Source organism: Anabrus simplex, chromosome 3 (assembly GCF_040414725.1).
Source record: "Anabrus simplex isolate iqAnaSimp1 chromosome 3, ASM4041472v1, whole genome shotgun sequence".
Taxonomy (NCBI): domain Eukaryota; kingdom Metazoa; phylum Arthropoda; class Insecta; order Orthoptera; family Tettigoniidae; genus Anabrus; species Anabrus simplex.
This window is the reverse complement of record NC_090267.1, coordinates 284,503,540-284,531,449: the sequence shown is the minus strand read 5'-3', so window position 1 is coordinate 284,531,449 and position 27,910 is coordinate 284,503,540. Positions and strand designations below refer to the sequence as shown.

General features: G+C 36.5%; 1 protein-coding gene across 3 annotated transcripts in view; it reads left to right on the top strand.

Annotated features, from left to right (window-relative positions):
- The window catches only part of KFase (kynurenine formamidase), a 238,476-nt gene that overhangs the window by 174,456 nt on the left and 36,110 nt on the right, over window positions 1-27,910 (top strand). For all 3 annotated transcript variants that reach the window (XM_068226675.1, XM_068226674.1, XM_067143075.2), the window contains one exon: window positions 14,420-14,605. In XM_068226675.1, the coding sequence (XP_068082776.1) occupies window positions 14,420-14,605 (186 nt within the window). The remainder of the gene's footprint in view (window positions 1-14,419; window positions 14,606-27,910) is intronic.

The following is a 27,910-nucleotide window of genomic DNA, read 5'->3' as shown; positions in this document are numbered from 1 at the left end:
GAAATAATTTTACTTATTGTATCTTCAATACGGAACAAAATGAGATTAGTTACTTGTAACTTGATAGCCAGCCAGACATATTATGGTCCAAATAGATATTTAAATCTTAAGGTCAAAATAGGCAATTTAACAAAAGATAGAGCATATTTAAAACCATGTCTAGAGCACAAATTGTTCCCAAAATTTCTAAAACCCATGCAGAGGAAAGCTATAATCAATACGAATAGAATTCAGAACAAAGTCAATGAGATTTGGATAAGAAATGAAATTAAAGCAGCGTACAAAAAGCAAGCCCTCTTAAATTTGCAATTATATCAGGTCCATTTATTTTTGGCCCAAAAGTTGTCTCCATTGGAATGGAATTCTTTCAAAATCCTACATGTAGACTATAAGTTGAATATTGTATTAGAAAGGAAGCAAACAACGCTTGATAAAAAAAAAACTCTCCCAATTAGTACAGTCTAAGATACTATCTCCCACACATAACAAAGTTTCACAAAGAACAGTATCCCCACACGATAACACATCCACGGTAGTAAATTTAACGAATGTTCAGTTTTCTGAGGAGGAGATTGGCATATTGAATAAGGGCCTAAAATATAATTGGCCTAACTAAAATAAAACAACAGATATCATCAATACAGTCACAGAGATAGAAACCAGTATTTCGAATCTCCCCATTGAGATTCAAAACGATCTTAAATTCGAAGTAAAAAAGAAATTACCTAAACTGGCTGAAGAGGTAAATGTTAATTTTGATTTCAAACATAATAAAACAAATTCAGAAATTAAAAACAAAAATAAACGACAGTAACATTATTGTTACAAAGGCAGATAAAGGAGGTTCCACGGTGTTCTTAGAGAAATACTTTTACACTCAAAAAACACAAGAATTTTTTAATGATACAAGTTATACGATAGTTAACAAAGATCCCACTATAAGAATTCAGCGAAATTTAAAAACTTTAATAAAAAATTGTAATTTTCTGTTCAACAAACAAGAGCAACAAAGACTTTTCAACATGAACCCCAATATTCCTAATGCCAGAGCTTTGCCGAAGATACATAAGAAGGACACCACTATGTGCCCCATTATAAATTGTAGGAATAGCCCTACCTATAAAGTGTCATTCATAGGTTTTTTTAAGAAAACATTATGTTTTCTATAATAAATCCCCCTTAAGAAATTCAATTTATTTCTGGGAAGCGTTGAAGAAATTTGAACTGCAACCCAACTATATTTTATATTCTTCCAATGTCACAAACATGTTTCCAAGCATTCCTACTAAGGAAACCATTAAAATTGTCCATAAAAACATCAATAAACACAGCGGCCTTAGTAAAATGGAAATTGAAGGATTCATGAAGATATTGAATTTTGTTCTAAATAGTAATTACTTCTCCTTTAATGGTAAATATTATCATCAAAAAGGCCTAGCTATGGGAGACCCTCTTTCTGGCATTCTAGCAGATATTTACATGGACTCTATAGAACATATTAAAATTATTTCACAAGTAAAGGGCATTTGTTTATGGCTAAGATTTGTTGACGATAATTTCGTGATCATCAACAAGGGCATTACTGACAGTAACGATATTTTAATCTCACTAAACAAAATAGATCCTAACATCAAATTTACCAAAGAAGATGAAGTCAATAATTCTTTAAATTTTTTAGATTTAATGGTTACACGTTTGGATGACACTTTTGAATTTCAAATTTTTAGGAAACCTACACATTCACCCATAACTATTAAAGATTCATCCTTGCATCCTAAGACCCAAAAACTAGCTGCCTATCATAGTCTAATAAATAGGGCACTAAAAATTCCTCTTTTGCCGAAAAGTTTGGAAATAGAGCTGAATTATATAAGGTCGTTAGCTCACTTCAATGGATTTAAAATAAATGTAATCAATTGGTTAATTAATAAGATCAAAACTAGGCTATCTTCCAACCTAACCCCAGATAAACCAAAGAAATACAGCTACACCACATTTATGTATAACGTCCCGGCTATCCATCAGATCACTAAAGTTTTTAAAAAACACAACATCAATATAGCCTTCAGGACAGTTAATAATAACCAGAACATACTCCTCAACCACAATAGAGTCAATAATAATAACAACATTTACTCAGGGTCTGGTGTTTATAGGTTAAAATGTGAACAATGTGAGTTTACATATTTTGGACAAACAGGGAGGAGCTTTCACACAAGGTATCTGGAACATTACAATGCTTACAAACATAACAGGTATTCGGCCATAAGCCAGCATATGAGTGAAACAGGCCATAAATTCACCTCAATTGAGAAAGATTTGACGATTGTTAGAAGGCTAGGTAAGGGGAAGTTATTGAACGAGACGGAAAACTTGTAATTTATTTGGAACAAACTTATAATAAAAACAATAATCTTAACGATGGTATTGACAACAAAAATCCTTTATATGAGGCAACTTCAAGGTTAATCCAGGCCGTAAATCGGAATAAAGTCCCCAGTTTATTTAAATCACAGCACGCATGTGTTCCAATTCCCACGCCTAATGCTGGGCCCGCCCATTCCAATTCGAGTAACGCCTCTCAAGCAACAACGCAGATGCTCAAACTGAAACTCACTCCCCCTTCCCCTATATGCTCCACCCCTCCGTTGCCACATCAATACTTCACTAGGAGCAGTAAGGTTAGTCGTTCAGACACAACCGGAACAAATGTTTCCAGCTAACACCAACAAGTTAAGTAAGTTCCTCAACTTTTTTTCGGTAAACACTTTCACTTTACAATTATGATTATATTGGGCTCTGCATTCACATTCTAAATTCCTTTTATCTCTTATTCAGTTACAGACATCTCATAATTCCTCCCAGGGTTGAACAATGCACCAATGGGAATGTTAATCGTCAAGAATGACACAATATTCAATAAAATTTTTATCAGATGAGCACCAATGAACAATTCCAACAATATGTTTCCAACATACATGCTTTAACCTATTAAATATTGCCATCCAACCATGCTTCTTTCTAAAGGAATATTCAAATCCAACACGATCGACTTTAACCACGGTTCCGGTTTTGCAACAATATACTTATGATAATGACCATAACCATCTTTGAACGAACCAGCTGTAAAACCTTCAACCTAATGTTCATCCATAAGTTGGAGAAGTCCTAATTCATGCTGTGATCAATCTCTAGTCAAACAGTTGGAGGTACTCCAATTCACGCTGTGGTCAACCTCTAGCTAATACGTACATATTTGCATAACTTTCATCCAGATGTTTCAGACATTTTCTTGTCACTATAAAATAAAATATTTTTGTAACTTTCATCTGGACATCTCAGACTTTTTCTAGTCATTGTAAAATAAAATATTTTATTACTTCCTTGTTCACAAATTCTAGCATTTAATTAATGTACATATTGCAAACTATGTAAATACGGTATGTAATAAGCATAAGACCATTGTATTAGTATTTGATATTATTTTAAGTTTAGTATTAAGTTCCAATGTTAATAGAGTTAATACTTGACCTTAAGATTAATATTAGGCTGAAGATGCCCAAAACTAGGGTGAAACATGTCCCTAACTAGTGTTTATATTTCATGTAGATTGTAGTCACTACTAAATATAATTGTATTGAATAGGTGGACACAGTAATTTTATTCAAGAAGTAATTTTACTTATTGACTTGTAGTTCATCCACATCACGGTTCACATCAGTACAATAATTACCATCAAACATCCTACTCAAACTATCGGCAATGACATTCTCAGAACCATGGATATGCCGAACATTGAAATTAAAAGATGAGATTCGAAGTGTCCATTGAGTTATCTTTCCAGTCCTTTTGGTCCGACTTAACACCCAAGAAAGAGCCTGATTGTCAGTCTCTAGGTCAAAGTTCACAGGTTCGATAAATGGCCTAAACTTTTCTAGTGCAGATAGCACAGCTAAACATTCCAGCTCGTAGATGGCGTATTTATTCTCCAGATTGTTGAAGACCCTGGATACAAAAGCTACCGGCCTAAGTCCATCTTCATGTTTCTGTAGGAGGATAACAACAATAGCTCGCCTAGAGGCATCAATTTGAAAAATGAAACTCTTCTCAAAATCTGGAATTGCTAACAGTTGGGCATTGGTCAGGGCAACTTTCAACAAAGTGAATGCTTCCTGTTGGGCACTATCTCAAGTAAACTTAACACCTTTCCATGTAAGATAGTTCAACGGAGCTGCTATCTCTGCAATTTTCGTGATAAATTTTCTGTAAAACTTCACCATACTGATGAAACAGGTGACACATTTAACATGCCTAGGTGGTGGGAAATGCCTGATGGCCTGAGTTCTGGAATGATCGATTGAAACACCTTCAGAGGAAACTACATGCCCTAGGAAGGACATGCTGGGTCTGGCGAATGCAACTTTGGATAACTTCACCATCAGTCTGGCCTTCTTTAGCCTTTGCAACACTTCCCTAACGTAGTCCATATGTTCCTCAAAGGGATTGGAGAATATAACCAAATCATCCAAATAGTTGAATATAAATTTGTGATTTTATGTCCGAGAGGATGGAATTTAACAGTCTAGTTAATACAGCGGCACTGCATGATAGCCAAAGGGCAGTCTCAAAACTCATACAGGTTCCAATCTGTTATGAAAGCAGTTTTGGGAATAGATTTCTTGGAACAGGGTACTTGGTAGTACGCATGGTTCAAGTCTAACACAGTGAAAAATTTTGCTCCCGAAAACCATCCAAAGCAAGTATGCAGATCTGGCAATGGGATAAATTGAAGCATAATCTTGCTGTTTAGGGCACGATAATCAACAACAGCCCTAAAGCGACCAGAGGTCTTAGGCACCATGAAAACTGGGGAAGGATAAGTTGAAGTAGAGGGCCTAATTACACCATCTCTCTGCATTTGCTCAATAATCATTTTCAATTCAAGCATGCAAGGTGGGGAAAGACAGTAAGGGGGAGATCGAACTGGCTGATGATCCGAGAACTCAATATCATACTCCAGAACATTGGTCAAGCCTAATTTGCTGGTGAAAACTTCTGCAAACTCCTTACACTGAGCGCAGACTTGACTAGCTTCAGCATCCCTGAAATGGTTTAGGTCAAGGCAATCAATGTCGCTAGGATCATCAGACTGAGGGTAACCCGCACAAGAAGCAATAGAGACCTTCAATGGAAGATTAATTAAGTCAAATTTTAGACTAGGTGAAAATTTGAAAAAGAAATTTCAACTTTGTAAATCCAAGACAAGTCCGGTACTAGACAGAAAATTGGCACATAGAATCAAGTTACAGGAAAGGTTAGGTGTTACCAAGCACTTGATTTTCCAAGTAAAATTACCTATTCTTAACTTGACCTTTACCGAACCCAAGATTTCCAAGAACTGAAAATTGGTGGAAACACATTTTACATTAGTAGGTTCCAATTCAGGTAACTTACAAGAGGTTTTCATCTGATGGTACCAAGCAGAATTAATGAAACATACCACAATACCAGTATTGAGCAGAGCATCCACTGGTTCATTATTAACCTCAAGAAAAGCGCAAGTACCAGTGGAGGGGATATGAGCAGAAATCTTATTGCACAGGGGTGGATAGACAGACTTTTCCAAAGATTCAGAATTTACAGGTTTAGAATGGTCAAACACTCTCTTGTTGGCCTGTAGTCATTGACCACTACTTTGAATTGACAAGAGGCAGTTCTTTTGAAGATGTTGTTTCAAGCCACAGTTATTACAAGCACCAGAATTACGTTTTGAAGTTGGGCAATTGTTTATCAAATGATTCTTGGACCCACAATTGAAGCATTGACGACCATTTGCCTCTTTAGAGGTTGGGGAAACAACAGGATTGGTGGGCATAGTAGAAAGGGGAACATTGGTAGGTCTCGAAGCATCTCCATGTTTCACATCTTCCGCAAACGAGCACGCTTCTTCTAATTCGTGAAAGTTGATTGGACAACGGGATAATGAAAGGTAGGAGCGGTACGAAGGAGAGTTGCCCTTTAGGATTCTAGCTACCATTTCCCCTTTGGAAACAGAGATTTTGAAAACCTTACGGTAAAACCTCAAGTCCAGAAAATAAGCAAGCAAGTTTTCATTGAAAAACTGCATTCTAAAACAGTACTGCAGAACTAAACTTTGAAGTGCAAGAGAGGGGATAAATTTGGCTAAGACAAGTTTCTAGATGTGGCTTCCAAAATTTCCCATTTTAAAATCCCTTCACAGTGAGGGAAGAGGGCGTGGAAAATCCCCCAGTCATCAACAGAATAGACGTTTCCAGTGTCGGTTAATTCTACAGGGAATGGTAGGAACCTAATGCTTTCATCAATGGAATTAACCAAAAAGCTTCTCACTCTACGGAAAACTTCCTTTAAGCAGTTTGGAGAAGAAACAGAATTTAACCTAGACACTAAACTTTCTAAGAAGGGAGCTGTCACACAGCATGAACTTTGACTGTGGGAAGAGGACACAATATGGTTTGAGGGAATATTGGAGGTAGGTACAACAGCATTATGACCTTCTGAAATAGACCAATTCCCCATATCCCTGCTGACTAACAACAGGTCCAGATCAGCAGTAATACCTGAAACAACCGTCAACAATCCAGCACATTTTGAGATTATAATTCAGCATCGGGCTTGATCGATGGTAATTCTTTGAATTCGGCCCGAGTAGTGGCTCGCTCTGGCCCTCAGCCAGTTTACCTGGGCTTTCAATGGAGGCAGGTCAATAAATTCCTCTCGTATAATATTTATCTCGTTTAAATTCTCACAAATCAGATTCAGGTACTCACCAACTCCATTCCTGCCAATTATCGATAGATTATGGGGACCTGGGAGTTAGCTGATAGCAAGGCAGCACACTCAGCAACAGAGTGGGCAGGTTCAAGGCCACGGATGGTTAGTTCATATTCCAATTCAGCACGACGGAGGTAAGACGGGAAAGTGACCACACGCGACATTGCAGACATGGTAGTGGACATGAAAAGAATTACACAAGATCCTTGCACTTCCTTTCACAACTATATGTTACAATTAGTATAATTTTCCTTGTTGTTTATTTCCATTCACTTCCAAAACCACCCAGCACTGCACTGTACATATAACAAAGGGAAGAGGGGAGGGAACTTCACTGCACACAGCAGAAACAACAACTGGAGGTGCAGAACAACAGTGAAACAAAAAACAACCACTGCTCTGTGACCACTCAAACCGGCACCATCCTCAGGGCAACCCGAGTAACCCTTTGGATGGTGGGCAATTAACTTTACGCACCTAGAGGTGAGGCCACCTGGTGAGAAGGTTGGTAATGTGATCCAATGAAATGAAAAGCAACATCATTCTTGAAACACAAGGTAACTTTAATTCATAAGGATAAATTGTTTGCAAGATCTCAAAGGAGGGAATAAAAGAATTCTAAGTTATAAAGTTAATTAGGGAAACTCAAAGGTATAAAATAAACAAATGTTCAATTAGGGTTAGGGGAAACAAATAATTTAAAAGGGTGGGTTGTCCTCCAAAAAATTACTTAAAAAGATTCAACCTATGTTACTCACAACCATATGACTGCTCACCTATCATAAAATATTAAATTTAAAAAAATACTTACTACTATATTAGCACTAGTTATAATTTATAAGGTTCGGGAAAGTAACTTCCCATTTGGATCCTTTAAGTCATTACGTGGCTTGATTCTTAATTCCACCAAGCTGGTTAGCGCAAGGACATAAAATAATTTACCAGGCGAAAACAGGTACGGCCCAAAACACTCACAAAAAATAAATAGGGGTGGGCCAAAAGGAAATAATTAGAGCAAAGTAAAACCGAAAAAACAAAATTCTTTTAAATATTCACAGGCAAGAAGTTAAAATCACAACACCCAGATCCAAGCCATTACAACCTTCACAACAATATCATCAACAACCCGTTGATATGGCAACAACAACAAACAACATGTCCACCCAAGACAAAACGAAACAGATCCGGCCCAAAATAGAAAAATATATGCCCAAAAAATATGCTGAAAAGAATCGGGATTAAAATGAACCATAAAGCTAACCCAAAAATAAAATTTAGAAAAGGTTAAGTAGATTTAAACGGGTCCTTGCGTGAACCATCCTTGTTTCACAACTCAATGTTTAACAGTCAGTTTGTACCAAGATAATAATTATATTGTTTAAAACGAAGTTAAAATTTTGAAAATCTGTCAATAAAGCGCATTTTCCAGAAGCCTAGATGAAGTTTCGGTCATACCGTTTGAAGTAATTAGCCAAACAAACACTCATGTCAACACCAAAATTATTATTATTATTATTATTATTATTATTATTATTATTATTATTATTATTATTATTAGGTTGAAACGCGATGTATCGGAGGTTCAATTTAGAGTTCCGCCGAACAACAAATCCCTTTTTTCTTCTTCAAAAACACTCTCTTCATGGTTTTTAAAGGAAAGAACAGATAACTTATAGTTTTGCAGGATATCAGGTGTGCCTTACACGAGGTCGAAGGCCGCTACTTTCCCCTCGATGAAAACTGCAGAAATATGAAGAAAATTTCAGGTAAACCAGCATTGATGCAATAAATTAAAGGAAGGACAACTCCACAAACTCAATGGGCTATAGTGCCCAACGAAGAACCTGGGTCTACATTACAGACCCATGCCATCATGCAGCGAAGCTCCATAACACATCCGCTCTCCATGGCAGCTCGGCAAGAACTCAGAGCGTTACCACGCGTCAATCTCGGCTTATTCTACTGTCCACAGCGCACATCGAGAGTTCAAATGCTAGGCACCAGAGCGCAGCACTGCACAGATCGAGTAAATAAGACAATCAAATCCAAACGAAGATGGCAAGATACGGCACTTTAAATGTGATACGGCAATGTTCATTGCGCAAGTCCGTTGATATGAATTTCCAATGGTAAAAATACCGGTCCAAAAGGTTTGCTGGGGAGGTTCTATTCACTTAATACTGCTACAAGTTTTGTAACTATATTAATCATTAATTATCCAAGCAAATGGTAGAGTATTTTCACTTAAAAGGCTATTACTGTGCTGTCATTAATCATCATCCAAGGGTCCGATTTTGGACATTTTGCTATCACTTTTATCAGGTTCACTTTCACTGTCACTGCCACTGTTGTTAGTTGTTATGATAGATTCTATTCTCTCCTCTACCAGTCCCTCCCATTCATAGTACAGTAAACATCTTCATTTTCTTCCGCATATTTACAAAATCACTTTCCCCTACTTGTGAAAATCTCTGTCCACAAAGGCATTTTACATCACCAATTTTAAAGCAACAACCCAATGGTTTACATTAGAGCAGATGAGCTCTATGGGGTTTAGATCTGCATGGTACGGAGGCAGTCTCAATACTGAATGTGCACTAGCAGCCATTATTTCATCAATTACATATGTTTTGTGTCACGGCTTATGAAGCTTAATAAGTACATATACTTGAACTTTCCGTATGGAATCACAGAATGGAATGTTTTTAACCCTCAGCCAGTTTTTCATATGATCCTTATTAGAATTTGATGTCGGAGCCTGGTCTTTCTGCATGTTGTTGTATGAGGCGTCGTCAATAACAAGCACTGAACTGGGTTCCAAATTAGGGACCAGCTTCTCCTTTAACCAATGAATATAATATTCACTGCTCATATATTTGTGGTAGTCTTCACTTTTCTTGTGGGAATTATAGTTAAGCAGCGCATTGGGAACAAAATCTCTCCCACCACCAGCATGGAGAATTAATCAGTCGTTCTCCTCTCGAGAAGGGGGGTGATACTCCTGAAGTTCTATCGTCAGCCCAGACTTTAAGCGTAGAATGGCTGCTATGTACGTAGGTTTTGTCTTCATACATGATGGGGTGACCTTCTTCCTTGTTCTTCTTTTTGTCTGTAAGGTAAGACACTCACATGCTTCTTATATCATGTTTCTTGATCACAACACTTCTATTATTTCTAGTCTTCTTTCACCTGAAGTCTAACTCTTTTACAATACTTCTCAAATTGAGGCAACCTCCTTAGAAACCAATCTCCTCTTTGAATACAGGCCATAACTTAGATATTGATGGAGTCATTTTCTGATCAATTTAAAATTAATGGATTGTGCATCGAATAATGTACTATATTGGTAGAATAACACTCCTATCAAAATCGTCAATGTCCGTTACACACTTCTTCCCTTTCCGTGTTTTCCCTGGCATACCAAATGAAGTTCCTTCAGTCTCGTGTTGTCTCTGTGCAAAATTCCCTTAATCATCTTCAACGACACTTTTGTTGCATATGCTACCCTTTGTTGTAATTTCAACAACTCTCTTCTATACTTCTGTACTGTTCTTGCATCTTATTCTTACTTTCCACAGCTCCTTTCCTAAGGAAACTGTAAACATTTAAAACAATCTCCCATGTTTGTCCTCTTTTTTTGTAAACTTCAGTTTATAATTTACAGGCGGCATAACGGCTTAACTCACTTGGTGCTTGAACAGTAGGAATCTGCACTGTCATTGAACCAATTTGCTTTACGCAACTGACCCTACTCCCCAGTAAACTCTCATAAGAAGCAGCTCTTCGCTTCCCACCCCACTTCCACATTCCACTAGGATACTAACTGACAACCAAAGTGAGATAGGACCATTAGCAAGCTTTCTTTTTCTCTTTCAAGTGCCAAATTGATTTGAAGCAGTTCTATGTATTGCGCCCGTTCAGGGATAGAGCAAGGGACAACCGAAGGGTGCTCAGTAAGGATTGGCATGAATGGCTATAGTATGCACAAGTGACAGGAAATAACGATAGGTTCAGCAATGAAAACGTCAATATCAATGGAAAATTTACAGATAATCTATTCAACATAAAAGGAAAATTTTACCATCCCGGCTAACTATGATTATGAATATGATCACTACTTTAATTTAAAATACTAAGGCTCATGAGGTAACATAAAAATATTCCAAACAAATCGGATGGTACAGGCAAATTATTTTATCCTAATCATTCTAATTGAATTGATTTATAATAAAAATACCATTTTGATAAATTGATAAATTTTAAGCAATTAAATTATTTTGTCTTGAGAAACAAGGCTGTCCAGGTAAAATCCTCAAACAAATCTGAAAAATATATTGAATAGTTGTAAGAAAATTGAAATATAAAATATTTCAATTTTCAAGGAACTGAATTTTCTTATAATGGAATTTGAATTGAAATTACATCATGGGAATTTACAAGTTAATCTTTATTATAATTTTATTTTATTTGAATATGCTTTCAAAGTAGCCAAAATTAAATCAAGACATTAACTATATATCTGTTCCGAATGATTGTCAATTATTTAATGTTAAGTGGTCACTTCAAGTAAACTGAAATAAATAACATTTCTTCCAACAACCAAAATTAATCAACAATGCTGGAATATGGACAGCAACGTACTTCATAATCCTACACATGAGAACACAAATGACCTGCCCACGAGACATAACACATGTATCTAAAATGAAGCACATTTCCAAATACATCTGCAACAACTACAAATATACCACAATTCTACAATTCAACTACTAAGAATACTGTACAGAAAAACTATCTACAATATCTATAAGTCATAACTCAGTACTCACACTCTACAATCAACTTTACATCGAAGTAGTAATGCAAATGATGAGCATGAACTTTACATGTGGTCCTGGGTTCGAGCGATTTTGAGTTGAGTTTACTTTAAATTGAACTAACACATGTTTCAAGTTATTAACATGGAAGAATCTATGCCATAGTCCAAATATTCCTCGATAAATAGTCAACAAATACACTCATAAATTTTGACAGCTGTCAATGAAATGAAATGGTGTATGTATGGCTTTTAGTGCCGGTAGTGTCCGAGGACATGTTCGGCTTGCCAGGTGCAGGTCTTTTGATTAGACTCCCATAGGTGACCTGTGCATCATGATGAGGATGAAATGATGATGAAGACGACACATACACCCAGCCCCCATGCCAGAGAAATTAACCAATGATGGTTAAAATTCCCGACCCTGCCGGGAATCGAACCCGGCGCCCCTGTGACCAAAGGCCAGTACGCTAACCGTTTAGCCATGGAGCCGGACACAGCTGTCAATAAGTTCACATCAGGATAATTATTTCTCACAATAAGGAATTCTGGATTTAGTAGTACAACTGCAAGACTTATTATTATTAAAAGACTCTGTTAATGCGACCACAATCACATATACATGAAGACACTACCATCACCTCTGACCTTCAAATGTCAAAAAATCATCAAATCACAACATTGCTAAACACACATCAGAATTCAATTATCTGAGGATTATTATCACATCCATTATTAATCAATTAATTCAATAAGTCCACTCAAACGACTCACAATAACGATCACTGTAATCCATTACAGTAGCTCACATAAAGCACGCAGTCAGAAATAACACAAAGTATCACACATGAAATAAGCCTTAATTTGTCATAATTAATATTGAAGATCCAATCTAACATTCGTCGTCATGTACTTTTGTTCAAGTACTCCAAAACTGAATGATTACTTAATCTCTGAATTAACATCCCAATGACATGAAGTTCAAACACCATAAGGCGTTAATGTAAGCTCCAACTATTACCAAAATATTGCTCAGAAATGGAAAATATTACCAAATTAGATTCAAATTACACATGTCAGTTCACAAATATCACAATACTCTTTAAATGTTTAATGATGAAAAGGATGACACACGGATAAGCTATCGAAGATTCACCACTGTCATAAGTACGTAACACGAGGTTAAGAAACCTGCAATTCCGTACGACTAAATATCCAAACGGAAATCCACAGTTCAACATATTTCATCTGGAGAGGAAATTAATAAAAGAAATATAAGGAAATAACAAGTGGTTTTACTACAAGACCACACCATAGAAGTAAGGAAAAGATATACAATTGCATAGAACAGATATCCAGTATAAGATGTAATCGACTTAACTTAGACTGCAGATTTCATGTTGAATGATGAAAAGTCGTCCTTTATTGACATGTTCACGGCGGATTCCCCTGCATTTCTTCTCTGTTGGCGATGGTCTGATGATTAAGCAGCTCATAGTGGAATGAATGTTGAATACTGCTATGAAATTCATCCTTGTATTCTGATGAATGTAGAGGTCTTCTTCATGGCTGCAGTTCTGTAGTAATTCACTGAAACTTGTACAAGACAATTAGAAATAATCCTAGGTGCAGTTTCCTTCAATATTATGGAATAATACGTACTTTCTCACTGGTGATTAACAATATTTGATGTCTGTTGGTTAATTAACTTTATGTTTAAATCATGGAATCAAGCAAACTTCCATAAGCTCCCATCTGGCGTCGAACAGGTTGCCTCACTGTCCACTACGCTGGTCTGGGTCAGAATGCAAATTTGTGACAATGTTCGGAATTGAAGTGAGGTCGTAGCGATGTTCTGAATCAGAATGGGAATGAGCGCATTCATTGCCCCGTTTACGTAGAGCACCTTCCACCAATTGCTGGAAGTACAGGTTCAATTCAGATACTGAATTCTTGTATCATCATCTGATTCAATTAACACTAAATTCACTCCTAATTATCATAAAATTAGGCATAAATTATTTTCTTAATGTTGTAATTTAGATACGACTTCATTACCACTATGAGACCTAATTTCATATTGGCACGTGCATTCATAATTACGGTAGATAGTGCTGTTACTTCTTCCGAGATATGTTCCACTGCCCTTTCATTTATCGGGTGAGAATCACCTGTTAAGAGTGCATGGTTTTCTTATTTCCTTTTTGTGGCGAGCATGACTGTCTCCTCTCAAGTGATAACATTTCATTCCATCACTAAAACAAATAAGACCTCGCTTGTCATGGTTACGGCACACGTGTATCGCCGACAAAGATAGAGGCCAGGTGTTGTACACTCGAATAAATCAATAGTTTGTCGTCTCATAAGAAGCATACTGTCATAGTATAATATATTTGTGAGTAATGTGAAAACTATTCATCTTAACACTTAGTAGAAGTTATTGAAAAATTACTCTGATTAAAAATCATTTTGTAATGTAGTAAACTGCAGTTTCTGGCACTCTTACATTTTCTTTCTGTTCTGTGTTTTATGTGCCTGGTTTCCATTTGATCAACAGATATAGAGTCACATAAAACTACAGACTTCACACATTTTTTCTTTCTGTTTTCATTCATTACCTTCAAATCTCAGATTTTGGGTGGCCCTAGGCCCATCTGCTAAAACTGCCACAGGTGCTAGGTTCAACCTTATTACATGCATGGAAATCATCACACATTTTTTAAGCTGTTGTGTAAGTTTTATATGACACCTCCACTATCATCATTATTAGTACAACATTTTGGTTTACAGGTCTGTGTGGTTCATGGGTCACTGTGCTGGAGCACATCTAATTATGATGCTGCTTACCTCAGACTGGTTTAACCAACTGCCAGAATCACAGCAGTCTTTGGTCCAAGGTTGTGTACTCATCAGTGGTATATATGATTTGGCACCTCTTGTGTACACACATCTAAATCCAGCTCTTGATCTTACTATGTAAGTACAATGTTAAACCTTGCTAGACCTATGTTAATAGAACTTAATTAATTCAACAGTTTACAAAATTACCCTGCCACAAACTATTCAAAACATCTGTAACCCACAACTGTGCTTCTAAAATTACTTTGGGTTAACAGTTTAATGTTATCACTTTAGGTTTCCTGCAATACTCTTTATCTGAACGAAACATAAATGATAGAGAATAGGAATAGGAATAATCATAATCATAATCATAATATGATCTTTGAACAAAAGTAAAATACAGACAATAAATCAAAACAGTGAAGGAAAAAATAGGTAGAAGGCAGTTACGTTGATGAGGATGTAAAAGAATTGTTGATAAAGTAGAAAGATCATTGGTAATAATTTATTTTCGTATTTTTTTAGTTTTTTACAATTAGCCTTACGTTGCACCGACACAGAGGGGTCTTATAGCGAATATGGGATAGGAAAGGGCTGGGAGTGGAAAAATTGCAGCCATGGCTTGAATTAAGGTACAGCATTTGTCTGGTGTGAAAATGGAAAACCACAGAAAACCATCTTCAGGGCTTCCGACAGTGGGGTTCGAACCCACTATCTCCCGGATGCAAACTCACAGCTGCACACCCCTAACTGCATGGCCAGCTCGCCTGATGGTAATAATTAATAGAAAAAGTGTCATGTCCAATGAGTTCCTCACGTTGTTGTGTTGTACTATTAGAATACAGTAAGGTATCACTGCTATCGTGATGGACTGTACTATTAATATCTCTTTATAAAAAACACCCAGAGAGGCTTCATGTATGTCTCAGGTGTATACAGTATACTCTATACAGGGTGGTCGGAAACAATGTGAACCAGGTACATGATCGTAAGAGGGGTGGTCATACTGATAAATAATTTGAAAGAAAGAATTCGATATCTTGTGCCGTCATTTTATCAGCTTTTAAGTTAACCAATCAGATCGCTTCGTAAGCAAATTTAAATGGGCTTTCTGGGGTGGTGTTGCTAATCTGTATGTAACTTAGGACGGATTTGAGAGCACCAGTTAAAAAAAAACTTTCACCAGTGGAGGGATTTGAACACAGACCTCCAAGCTTATAAGACTGCACCATAGTAAGTACGGTACAGTTACACTGGCTGAAACCCAGCGTGTGTTTGATGCTGATATCTTGGGGTAGCTTTCATGCAAGTCTTAAGCCATGTGCAGACTTAGCAACACCTCCTCGTGAAGCCCATTTGAATTTGCCCTCGAAGTGATCTGATTGGCTAGCTTGAATAGGTGATAAAATGACAATGCCATGAGATATCGATTTTTTTCAAATTTTTTATTGCTATGACCAACCCTCCTATGCTCATATATCTTTTTCATGCTGTTTTCAACTACCCTGTATATGTACTGTATAAATTACTGCAATCTCTATAATCACTAAAAATCACACATACAACCAATCTCTCCTCTAAGGGGCTCATCCTTGACACTATATGGAGACTAAAAGCAGTGATGAGGATAACGTAGCCACACAGACGCACACGAAATGCTGTCAGTTGGTACAGTTATATTTTCACATCTATTTACAAGTTAACACACAAATGACCTTAATCACAGTATCACAACAAAACACTTCACTCCGAGACATCAACAACGCCGCCATTTTAAGACAACTGAATAACACAGCACATAGAGGTTACAGCCTCGAACCACAGTTGAAACAGATGACTACCGACTGCCTACATCGGCACGTCAGCCCAACCACAACGTGTTCACCAATGAAACTCCTACTAAACAATAGCTCTCTGTCGATCATTCTCAACAACTAACTTCCAATAACTAACTTCGCCGTCAAGATCGTCTCTTTATATAGATAACCTGGCCAGGCTTCCAGAAAGATACATTACAAGCAATAAATGAAAACCTACAACCTGTTTTCCAGTCATTGACCAAGTCAGGGGTGGAATGAATGAAGCAGATATAGGCTATTAGTACAATGGGTTCGCCACTCCCAAAGTGATTTATTAATAACTGATAGATGCTATGAAATGAGAATGGAGAGTGTTGCTGGAATGAAAGATGACAGGGAAAACCGGAGTAACTGGAAAAAAACCTGTCCCACCTCCGCTTTGTCCATCTCACATGGAGTGACCGGGATTTGAACCACGGTATCCAGCGGTGAGAGGCCGACATGCTGCCGTCTGAGCCATGGAGGCTCCATTACAAGCAATACCTTCATTAAAATTCTAAAGTTCCTAATACAAAGATTTTAATGCACAGAATATTCTCAATTGTTCTAGTGCCTATTACCATTCTGGAAGTTACAGTGTGTTTCACAATTATGGATTACAATTTATATACACAGGTAAGAATAAATTATAATATTAATTTACAGGTATTTACATTAACAGAACTGATATAAATGTCTATGTACAACATATGTTTCATGGCATAACCTCACACACAACGTGATCATATCATAATAATAATACAAATACCTACTGGATGTAACACTTCACAGCCATACATACAAGTAATAATAATAATAATAATAATAATAATAATAATAATAATAATAATAATAATAATAATAATAATAATAATAATTTGAGCTCGATACTTGTGTTAGTTACCCATGGGTGGAGAGAATATTGTTTTCAAGTTATACCTGTTATAGCACTTGCATCAGTATCCCCCCTACAACTTAAAACAATTTCCACACTTTGTCATACTCTCTTGGTCCACACCATTTAACACATTGCTGACCGGATGCTTGAGCTTGTCACATACCCTGTGGACTGGACATCTTTCTACTAAGCATACTAGGGTGCACTTGATTATAAAAATGTACATATATATTAAACCAGTCAAGATTTTATCTTTAAAGTGGTATGGGCACTCAACCTATGCACCTAGTAGTACTTCAACATATCTAAGATAAGCAAGCAAATGCGTGTTAATTCAACAACACATCATTAATGTTTACATTGTTGTCGTTGTCAGAGTCACTTGAATAAATAAGCACACTAGGTAAATTATGGCGCGTAGAAGCTTGAATATCACTTCCACTATCACTCTTACATTCAGTTTCCACTAATTCATTATCACTATATCCATTTGAACGATCATCGGCATATAATCCTTATCGTCGTCAGCTAACACCGTAATCCACGGGCGCTCCATCTTGTCATTGACTGAACCGGCAGAAAGAAAGTAGACGTTTAAAAACTAAATCAAAGAATAAAAGAGGCTGTGAATAAAAGAAAAGTGGCAGATATACATCTACGATTTATTCTACTCAATGTGCAAGTTCGAAATAGTTCAATATATGGTCAAGAGATGTTACAGGAAGACTGAAAACAATATCGTGAATAAAACCGAGATTTCTCGGGGCCCGTCACCTACCGCTGGCGAGCGTACTACGAGATTTCTCGGGGCCTGTCACCCATGTGTTAACTTCATACAGATACCTCAGTCACACAGCCCTCCTGTTGGCACTGCCGAAGTCCACAGTTCGCAGCCCAGCAGTTCCATCTGGGACCACCATCTTCCCATGGTGGGTCCGCTGGGTCCGGTCGACGGTGTCTTCGTTCCTAGTGATGGTGATCCACAGGTCCTCGCATGTCATTTGAAGCTCCGTTGGCTTTCCCCTCGTTCGTACCTTAGTGTTCTGTCAGGTGGCACCCTCGTTTGTTGGTTGTCGGTTCGGACCCCATTGGTTCTCTGTCTCCTAGAGGGGGTCCCACTAGCTGTGTCATTGCCATCACTGCCTCCATCTCCTGGGACATCATCTGGGCCTCCCCATAGTTCTGCTCCACTGTGAACATCCTCCCTGGACAGTTCACGGTGCCGTCGAGCTTACTGCGGCTGTCAAGCGCCTTGCTCTTAGTGTCATGCTGGTACAGCCCATTCACCGTCACGTCATCTGGTTGTTCGGTCTTGGCGTCGAACACCCGTGGTGCTCCATCGGCGCGGCGCCGCCTACCGCAGCTGGACTTGGCAGTTGGCTCCCGGCTGGTGGACACCGCCGTGCCCGCCAAACTCTCCCACAGCTTCCTCATAGGTTGAACATGACTGCAGGCTGCATCGTACTTCCATTTCCTGCTACGAAGTCCAGCAATCGGGTATTCGGTTCCCTCTTCTGACGTCGATCCGGTCTTGAACTGGGCCCCGATTTTCTCCTTGAGTTTTCCGAACTGGGTCCCGATGTCCTCCTCGAGTTTTCCCAACTGGGCACCGATGTTCTCCTCAAGTTTTCCAAACTGGGCCTTGATGTTTTTCTTGAGTTTTTCAAACTGGATCTCGATGTTCTTCTCGAGTTTTCCAAACTGGATTTTGATGTTCTACTCAAGTTTTCCAAAATGGGCCTCAATGTTTTTAGCCAAGGAAATAAACTGTTTAAACATCACCATGGTCATCTGGTCATCCTTCCTTTTCGAGTCCAGTATATTCTAAGAGTCCTGTCCACGGTTGCCAGTTAACGTAGGCACACAGACGCATACAAAATGCTATCAGTTGGTCCAGTTATATTTTCACATCTATTTAAAAGTTAACACACAAGTGACCTTAATCACAGTATCACAACAAAACACTTCACTCTGAGACATCAACAACGCTGCCATTTTAAAACAACTGAATAACACAGCACATAGAGGTTACAACCTTGAATCACAGTTGAAACAGATGACTACCGACTGCAAACATCGGCATATCAGCCTAACCACAACACATGTTCACTAATGAAACTCTTACTAAACAATAACTCTCTGTTAATCACTTTCAACAACTAACTTCCAATAACTAACTTCACCGTCAAGATCGTCTCTTTATATACCAGTAGGTATCCTGGCCAGGCTTCCAGAAAGATACATTATAAGCAATACCTTCGTGAAAATTCTAGAGTGCCTAATACAAAGATTTTAATGTACAGAATATTTTCAATCGTTCTAGTGCCTATAACCATTCTGGAAGTTACAGTGTATTTCACAATTATGGATTACAATTTATATATACAGGTAAGAATAAACTATAATATTCATTTACAGGTATTTACATTAATGGAACTGATATAAATGTCTATGTACAACACATGTTTCATGACATAACCTCACACACAATGTGATCATATCATAATAATAATACAAATACTAACTGGATGTAACACTTCACAGACATACATACAAGTAATAATAATAATAATAATAATAATAATAATAATAATAATAATAATAATAATAATAATAATAATAATAATAATAATAATAATAATAATAATAATAATAATAATAATAATAATAATAATAATAATAATTCAAGCTTGATATTTGTGTTAGTTACCCATGGATGAGAGAATATTGTTTTCAAGTTATACCTGTTATCACACTTGTGTCAAGGAGTAAGAGACAGGTTCAATAGAACACATATTGTAACAGTAAATGCCATACTTGGGCTAGAAGAGCATAAGATTCAACGCAGGGTGTGTACGGTACAGAAATGGAGTGCTACAGAGGGAGAGAGGTTTGTTGAAATAATGTCTGATTCAAAGAAAACTGAGTTTATTAATAAAAGTACAAATTTCATATCACCTCTGTACAGAAGAAATACTGGGAAGTGTCCTTTCCTTGTCCTGCGGCTGGCGATGTTCCTTGGAGTCTGGCTGCTCCTCTCTTACTACCATGGGTCTCCTCTCTGCATCATGGAATCCCAATTCCTCCCTCGATAGAAATTCTAGATGTTCTGGAATTTCTAGAAGATCGAGACGGTCTAGAAGTTCTAGTAGAATGGGCGTCGATATTGGTCACACGTAGGATGAACTTGAATACACACATTTATGCCCTGGATATGTTAACTTGGAAAGCGGCTTCTGCACAGATGAGAAGGAGATATAGTAATAATCTTTAAACAAGGTTGATAGGACATAGAAATTGTGTACTCAAAGAATGAATCAATAACTATCACATGGTAGAATGTCACTAGAATCTACCCCGTATTCTAACATTAATCATTTGAAGTGAGTTCTATGTGGCCGAATGTCAATAAAATCAAACTCGCAAAATAAATAGCCACTTAAAATTATATGATAATGTAACTTCACATCACCGAATGTCAATGAAATCAACCTAGTAAGTTCGAAGAATGTGACACTTGGCATATGTTAAAGTTTTCTCACTTGAATAACACTTGATAAATATTCCTAAATTTTTACACAGTTTGGATACACTGTTAAAATTTGAATGAAGGTTCCACCTATTCAATACTAAATATATGTTGTGCAAGATATTAGTTTACAACATGCTATTTATTCATAGTACCAGTTTCAACACCTAAGAGTGTCATCTTCAGCCTAAAATTGCAAACTGGGCGAGTAACATATTATATAACCATTAAAAATATACGTAAAATATGATACAAAATATATATAACAACAATTTCACACTTAAAAATGAAATGTAGGTAAAATATATGGTGGTATTTTGCAACGCATTACAGGCGTAACTAGTCTCTTGTGGTTGTGAAACTGTTGATGATGTTACACATTCAATATTGGGTTGATGATATGTGAGTTTAAAATCTTGATGCACATATTAAAATGTTAAAGTAAGATTAAAGTCCACTTCTCTGTTGATATTGGCAGAGATATAGGACAAAATCCAATAGTCTATATGATTAACAAGGTCTTCTAATAATTATTTATTTATAACTGGCACATAATACTGTAAGTGGTGGATTGAATATGGTCTTAGTTGGACTAAAATTGTCAGTCCAGTATGGATAGTGAAGCCTAAAAAGAAGGAAGAAAACTAATTAGATGAATAAATTACTTAAAATGGGGCCGGTTATAAATAGATAATTATTAGAAGACCTTGTTAATCATATAGACTATTGGACTTTGATCTATATCTCTACCAATATCAACAGAGAAGTGGACTTTAATCTTACTTCAACAATTTAATATGTATATCAAGATTTTAAACTCGCATATCATCAACCCAATATTGAATGTGTAACATCATCAACAGTTTCACAACCACAAGAGACTATTACGCCTGTAATGTGTTGCAAAACACCACCATATATTTTACCTACCTTTCACTTTTAAATGTGAAATTGTTGTTATATGTACTGTATTTTGTATCACATTTTATGTATATTGTTAATGGTAATATAATATGTTACTCGGACAGTTTGCAATTTTAGGCTGAAGATGACATGTAAATGTCAAAACCGGTACTATGAATAAATAGCATGTTGTAAACTAATATCTTGCACAACCTATACAGTATTTAGTATTGAATAGGTGGAACCTTCATTCAAATTTTAACAGTGTTATCTCAGTTCAATATGGAACAAAATGAAGTTTTTAACTCTTAATGATCAAACTTACCAAGCAGTTTTGAAAGGCAATCACTTTGATCGGATGGAAATAAAATATTGTACTTATGAAATTATTCCTGTTCACGTGTGTTAGTTGAAAAATAAATTGAAACTGACTCTGTCCATTAACAGTCATTGGTTCGATCACTCTTAAGGTTGATAAATACAAGTTCAAATATACAGTTAGCAGTCTATCACCTACGAAAATATTTCTGAGTGTTTGAGAATTATTTACACATGGGAAAGTTGCAAGTCTGATGACGTAGATACAGATTTTAAGTTAACATCATATTCAATCACCTGTCACTGTTCGACACTTGAGAAATTCTAAGTCTTATAGCACCATTATGTCAATGGAAACTCTCAAAATATTTCAGTCACTTGACAAAATACAAGCACTGTTCAAAATTCTATCACTGTTCAGAATGTCCCATTCACTTTGAAATATAAGCACTTGGAAAATAAATACAAGTCTCGTCCTAAATAATCAATCACTTGTAAATGTCAAAGTCGGCGAAGCACAAGTTAGATTATATCATTCTCAGCTGAGTAAAATTCTATCACTTGCGAACTGGAGAAAATTTATAAGTTCTACTTTTAACACTGAGGAACGTAAACTGTCACTCAACGCAACATCGCGACTGCCACGAGCTGACCGGGTTCGACCGTGGTAAGAGACATGCTGATCTGCCTTGAGAATTAGCCCTCTTTATATATGCAAATCGTGAAGATAGCAGTAGTTGTATTTCATTGAATATCTTCTTTAGCTCTCATTAGATTTACACCAAACTTGGTGGAAATGGAGACAAAATATTTGCAATATGATGATGTTGTTCCCATAATTTAATTCTTATTCTAAGGAAAGTTATTAGGCATAGAACATTTTGAATGTTCTCTGGCTGATGCAATTTTCCATCACAAGGGGAGGCAGGCTGTGACGTCACAAGCTCCACGTCACACACAAACACACACACAAGGTGCATTGGAACACCTAGGCAATGTGCATCTCAGTACTAGCTGCAAATGTGTTCAGGATACAAGAGCTAACAGCAGGGAAGGTGGGAGGAAGCAGTTGAGAGATATGCACAGAGAACACATTGTTACAGGATTTTGTTATAATCAAACAGAACACAAACAGCTAATGTCCTTCAAAATAGTCCACCAGTGCATTGAATACCATTGGCAGTGTTGGTTCCATCAGCCTGTACTACCTGTCATGGATATGCCATTAAGATGGCCACCTTGTCTGTGAAGTGCATCCCACGGAATGGCTTCTTCAGTTTCAAATAAGATCAAAGTCACATAGACTGAGATCTGGTGGAGAGGGAGGATGTTCTAAGACTTCCCACCCCAACTGCTCTACAGGGTCCCTGATGGGAGCTGCAGTGTGGGCTGTAGCATTATATGAAGGAATATGGCATTATACAGCAGTGTTGGATGTTTTCACTGAAGTGTATGATGCAGATGGCCCTGCAGATATGGGAATTGATGGTGTGGTCCTTACAAATAGGATGACACTCGGACACCTCAGCTGTCGTACACTAAAATGAGCATCACTTTCATGAGCCATGGATTTTGTTGCACTTGTCTCATTGTGGTGATGCCAGATAGTGCCATTCATCTGACTGATGTTTCAGTTCTGAAATTTTCACATGTGACCACTGTTTCACTTTGCTTACATTCAAACTGACTTTGTCGGGTGCTGGTACATAGCCATCTCTGCCCACAAAGACACTCTGTTAGTGTCATTTGGTAGCATGTGTCATGGAGTTTTCAACATAATACTTTAACATTCTTTCACATGTTCAGTCTATATAACACCATTGCCATGACCTATATAGAGTGTTTGAAGTGATTTTTCTGATTTTACAAGAATTCTGAAATAATTTGTTGACCCACTGATATATGTTTATTAACTTATCCATTGTGGTTTGATTTATAATGGTCCGTATTGACTACAATCTCTACTCCAATAAGTACACCTTTGAAATTAAAAATCAGCCTTGTCCATACTTATTATTTGTTATTAATTATTTGTTATCACCTCATACACTGTACATGTTTTGAGGACCTTACTGTCCTCTTCCTCAGTGGTTTTATCATACTACCAATTATCTCTTGGACCTGTTTACTTATTATTACACATCAAACACCTAAGTTCTAAACATCTCTTAACAGAAATTTAATATGTATCATAATTGAAATAAAATATATCATAAATGCCATAAAAACACTAAAACTACACTTTTCTTTTCACAATACAGTATTCCTAAAATGTCATCCGTATCTATCACCTAAAAATATAATCAGTTTTATTAAAATTAGCATCTCCTAAAATTTTTACTAAAATCTTCCAATTCAGAGATCACGTCAGTTAAATGTTGCTGGTATTTCCACCTCTCCTCAAAAATACCTAGAGTTGTAGCTCTTCACTCCAACCATTTTGTCCGACTTGTTGGCTGAATGGTCAGCGTACTGGCCTTCGGTTCAGAGGGACCCGGGTTCGATTCCCAGCTGGGTCGGGGATTTTAACCTTAATTGGTTAATTCCAGTGGCTCAGCGCTGGGTGTTTGTGCTGTCCCCAACATCCCTGCAACTCACACACCACACATAACACTATCCTCCACCACAATAACACATAGTTACGAATGGCAGATACCGCCCACCCTCATCGGAGGTCTGCCTTACAAGGGCTGCACTCAGCTAGAAATAGCCACACTAAATTATTTATACTCAAACCATTAATTCATATTAATGTAGATCGGAGTGAAGAGCTACAAATCTAGGAATTTTTGAGGACAGGTGGAAATACCAGCAACATTTAACTGACGTGATCTCTGAATTGGAAGATTTTAGTAAAAATTTTAAGAGATGGTAATTTTAATAAAACTGATTATCTTTTTTAAGTAATAGACAAGGATGACATTTTAAGTTGTAAATAGAACAGTGTAGTTTTAGTGTTCTTTTATGACATTTATGATATATTTTATTTTAATTATGGCACACATTAGATTTCTATTAAGAGATGTTTAGAACTTTGGTGGTTGATGTATAATAATAAGTAATATCAGAAAGATGGACAGTGGCGGTTAATACCTAACAAAGTCGTGTACAAAGAGCTAGAACCCATTACAGATACTATGCGTAAGAGGAGACTGGGATTCTTTGGACATATCATGAGGATGCAGGACTCGAGACTTCTGAAACAACTAGTACAACACAATCTCGTCTCAAAAAATACCACAACAGGATGTAAATGGATCAGAGAAGTAAGAGAAGATCTGAAGGAAATAGGCCTTACAACAGAAGACACCAAAAATAAGATAAAATTGAATACAAAACTCAAGAATACAAACCTCCGCTTTACCCTTACACAAAACAAACCAACAACACGCACATTTTCAACTGAGGAAAGGGCACGAAGATCGGAGCGTCTGAAGAAGTACTGGGAGGACCGCAAAGCCCGAACAATCCCTTCAAAGAGACCTGAACGACGGACTGACTAAAGTGATCCTATGTGGTCATAAAAGAAGAAGAAGAAGAAGAATAAGTAAAGAGGTCCATGAGATTATAGGTAGTGTGAAAAAATTGATGAGAGAGAAGACTTCGAAACATGTATGGTGTATGAGTTTATAAATAATTAATTAAATAACTCTTGGTATTGACAAGGCTGATTTTTAATTTCTAAGGTTTATTTATTGGAGTAGACATTGACACATGTGTCGGTTTTCATTGTCAGAGAAACATGTGGGCTGTCAGGAAAAAAGTCTTCACATTGTAGAGTATTCTACCCTTCCAGGCTATAAGTTGTGCTCTGGGTAATAATCCCAGGGTCGAATATGGATGATCTCAGGCTATATTTCAAAATCAAAATCAAAACTAAACTTAAATTAATAGGCAGGAAAGATCTTAAAAATAAGAGAAAGATTATGAATAAGAACTCTTTGACAACTAATTTATTTTAAACTTTGGCAGTACAACACAGAAAAAGAAATGAACACTAAAAATACATTTATATATATATCATTGATGAAATTTCACAAGGTCAACTGACATGAAAACCCACTAATAATAATCCATTTGGATATTACATAATTCCATTATATCTTCAAAGTCTCATTGTTCAATTGAGCACAAATGCATCACTTATTAAATTTGTTAAGTCAGTATGTTTTAAAATTAATTTCCACTCATTAATCCTTTGACACTATACAACACTTTCTAAAAATCTTGAAATCCTAGGAAAAATACACATCAAATGGTTTAAAGTTTGTTTACATAATTTTAGGATCTATCTTTAAGACGGCTTATTTACCAACATAAATCATTACATATCATATCGTTTTTGTTTAGCCTCTTATTGAAATTTGTTATTAACATTACTAACATTGTTCCAACATAAAGTTGACCTATGTTAACCATTTACAAATTAAATTCACCTTTATTAAATGAAATTAAATCAAAGCAAATTAAATTAAATCAAGTCAAATTAAATCACATTAAATCATCATTTTTCCAAATCATTCCTACACTTTACTACTGCTAATCAAACATGGACTGAACGTCTATCTCTGATCTAATTCATTAACATGAGTAGATCCAATCAAATATTCAATCTCATAAACAAACACAACCATCTGTCTAATTACTATATTCCACCAACAAGGAAATTATACATTAACAAAATCACACTAATAACAAATCTGTAGCAAATGGCCCTACGGAATATAAACAAACACAATCCCTCCAAAACTTATAACTACACTGGCTTTACTGCAGTGGGAATGGAACCCTTGCCTCAAAGACATGGCAACCATATGGAAGTAAGTCCACAATCAATAAATCACAACAACCAGAAAACACATACAAGAAATATAAATCACATATGTAAATAAATAAATCCATGATGACAACCATCAGTGAAAAACCCAAGTCCAATGACCCGGTCGAGAATCAAAGTGATGTCTCTCAAGACATCCAATTACAGCATACCTGAAATGCCCTGACTTCTAACTAAAATCATATTCAGATGATGTTAAATATTAAAATAAACTTGTGCTGTGATTCTAAATCAATTAGAACCGTGGAAAATAACATCCTAAGTAATCTTCAATGACCCTATTGCAACATGATATAATCTTTCACATTCAGACTCAGTCACTAGGAGGCTCGTAACTTGAGAGTAAACATATCGCTTTCAACTCTCTCTCTGGCGTAACACACATGTCAGCATCGCTCTAGCTATCTCCATGACAAGGCAAGTACATATTCAGTCTTCTTCAAATTACCTTCTAATCTGGACTCTCTCGGGTTCCCGAACAACATCTAGTGGTTTAATATTTCACCAGGATTAATATAATATTCCTAAAAAAATACTATGATATGGAATACACAATTTCTTGTCTCTATTATAAAGTTTCATAATATCTTATCTCACATCTCTCACTTATTTTCTTCCCCTCACTACCATTATCACATTTAATAAATCTCTAAATCAGGACAATAAAGAAACATTGAAAAACATGAACTACCTCACAGCACAGATCTTTATCTCAACCAAAATCAACTCATTTATCCTCAAACAAAAACTTGAAATATAAACGTTAATATTCACTGATGGTCACTGGTTCAAGTGTGTAACACAACACTGGTGGGTCTTTCTCAAAGAACAAAAATACTCATGCGACATACCATACAATTAACATGCTCCCACAAACTACTTTAAATGTACATAATGCCATCTAATCTTTATTCCCATTACATTAACACATGCTGATATATCATTGGAAGAATGTTAGTTCAACATGCTCAAGAATATATTTTGAAGATAATACACAAAAATAAACACCCCCAAGACATTAGTACCACAAAATAACATATTCTAATCTAGCTGACCCTTGCTACATAATTAACTCAAATAAATTTAAATATTACACGCAAGAAATGACTATGTACAA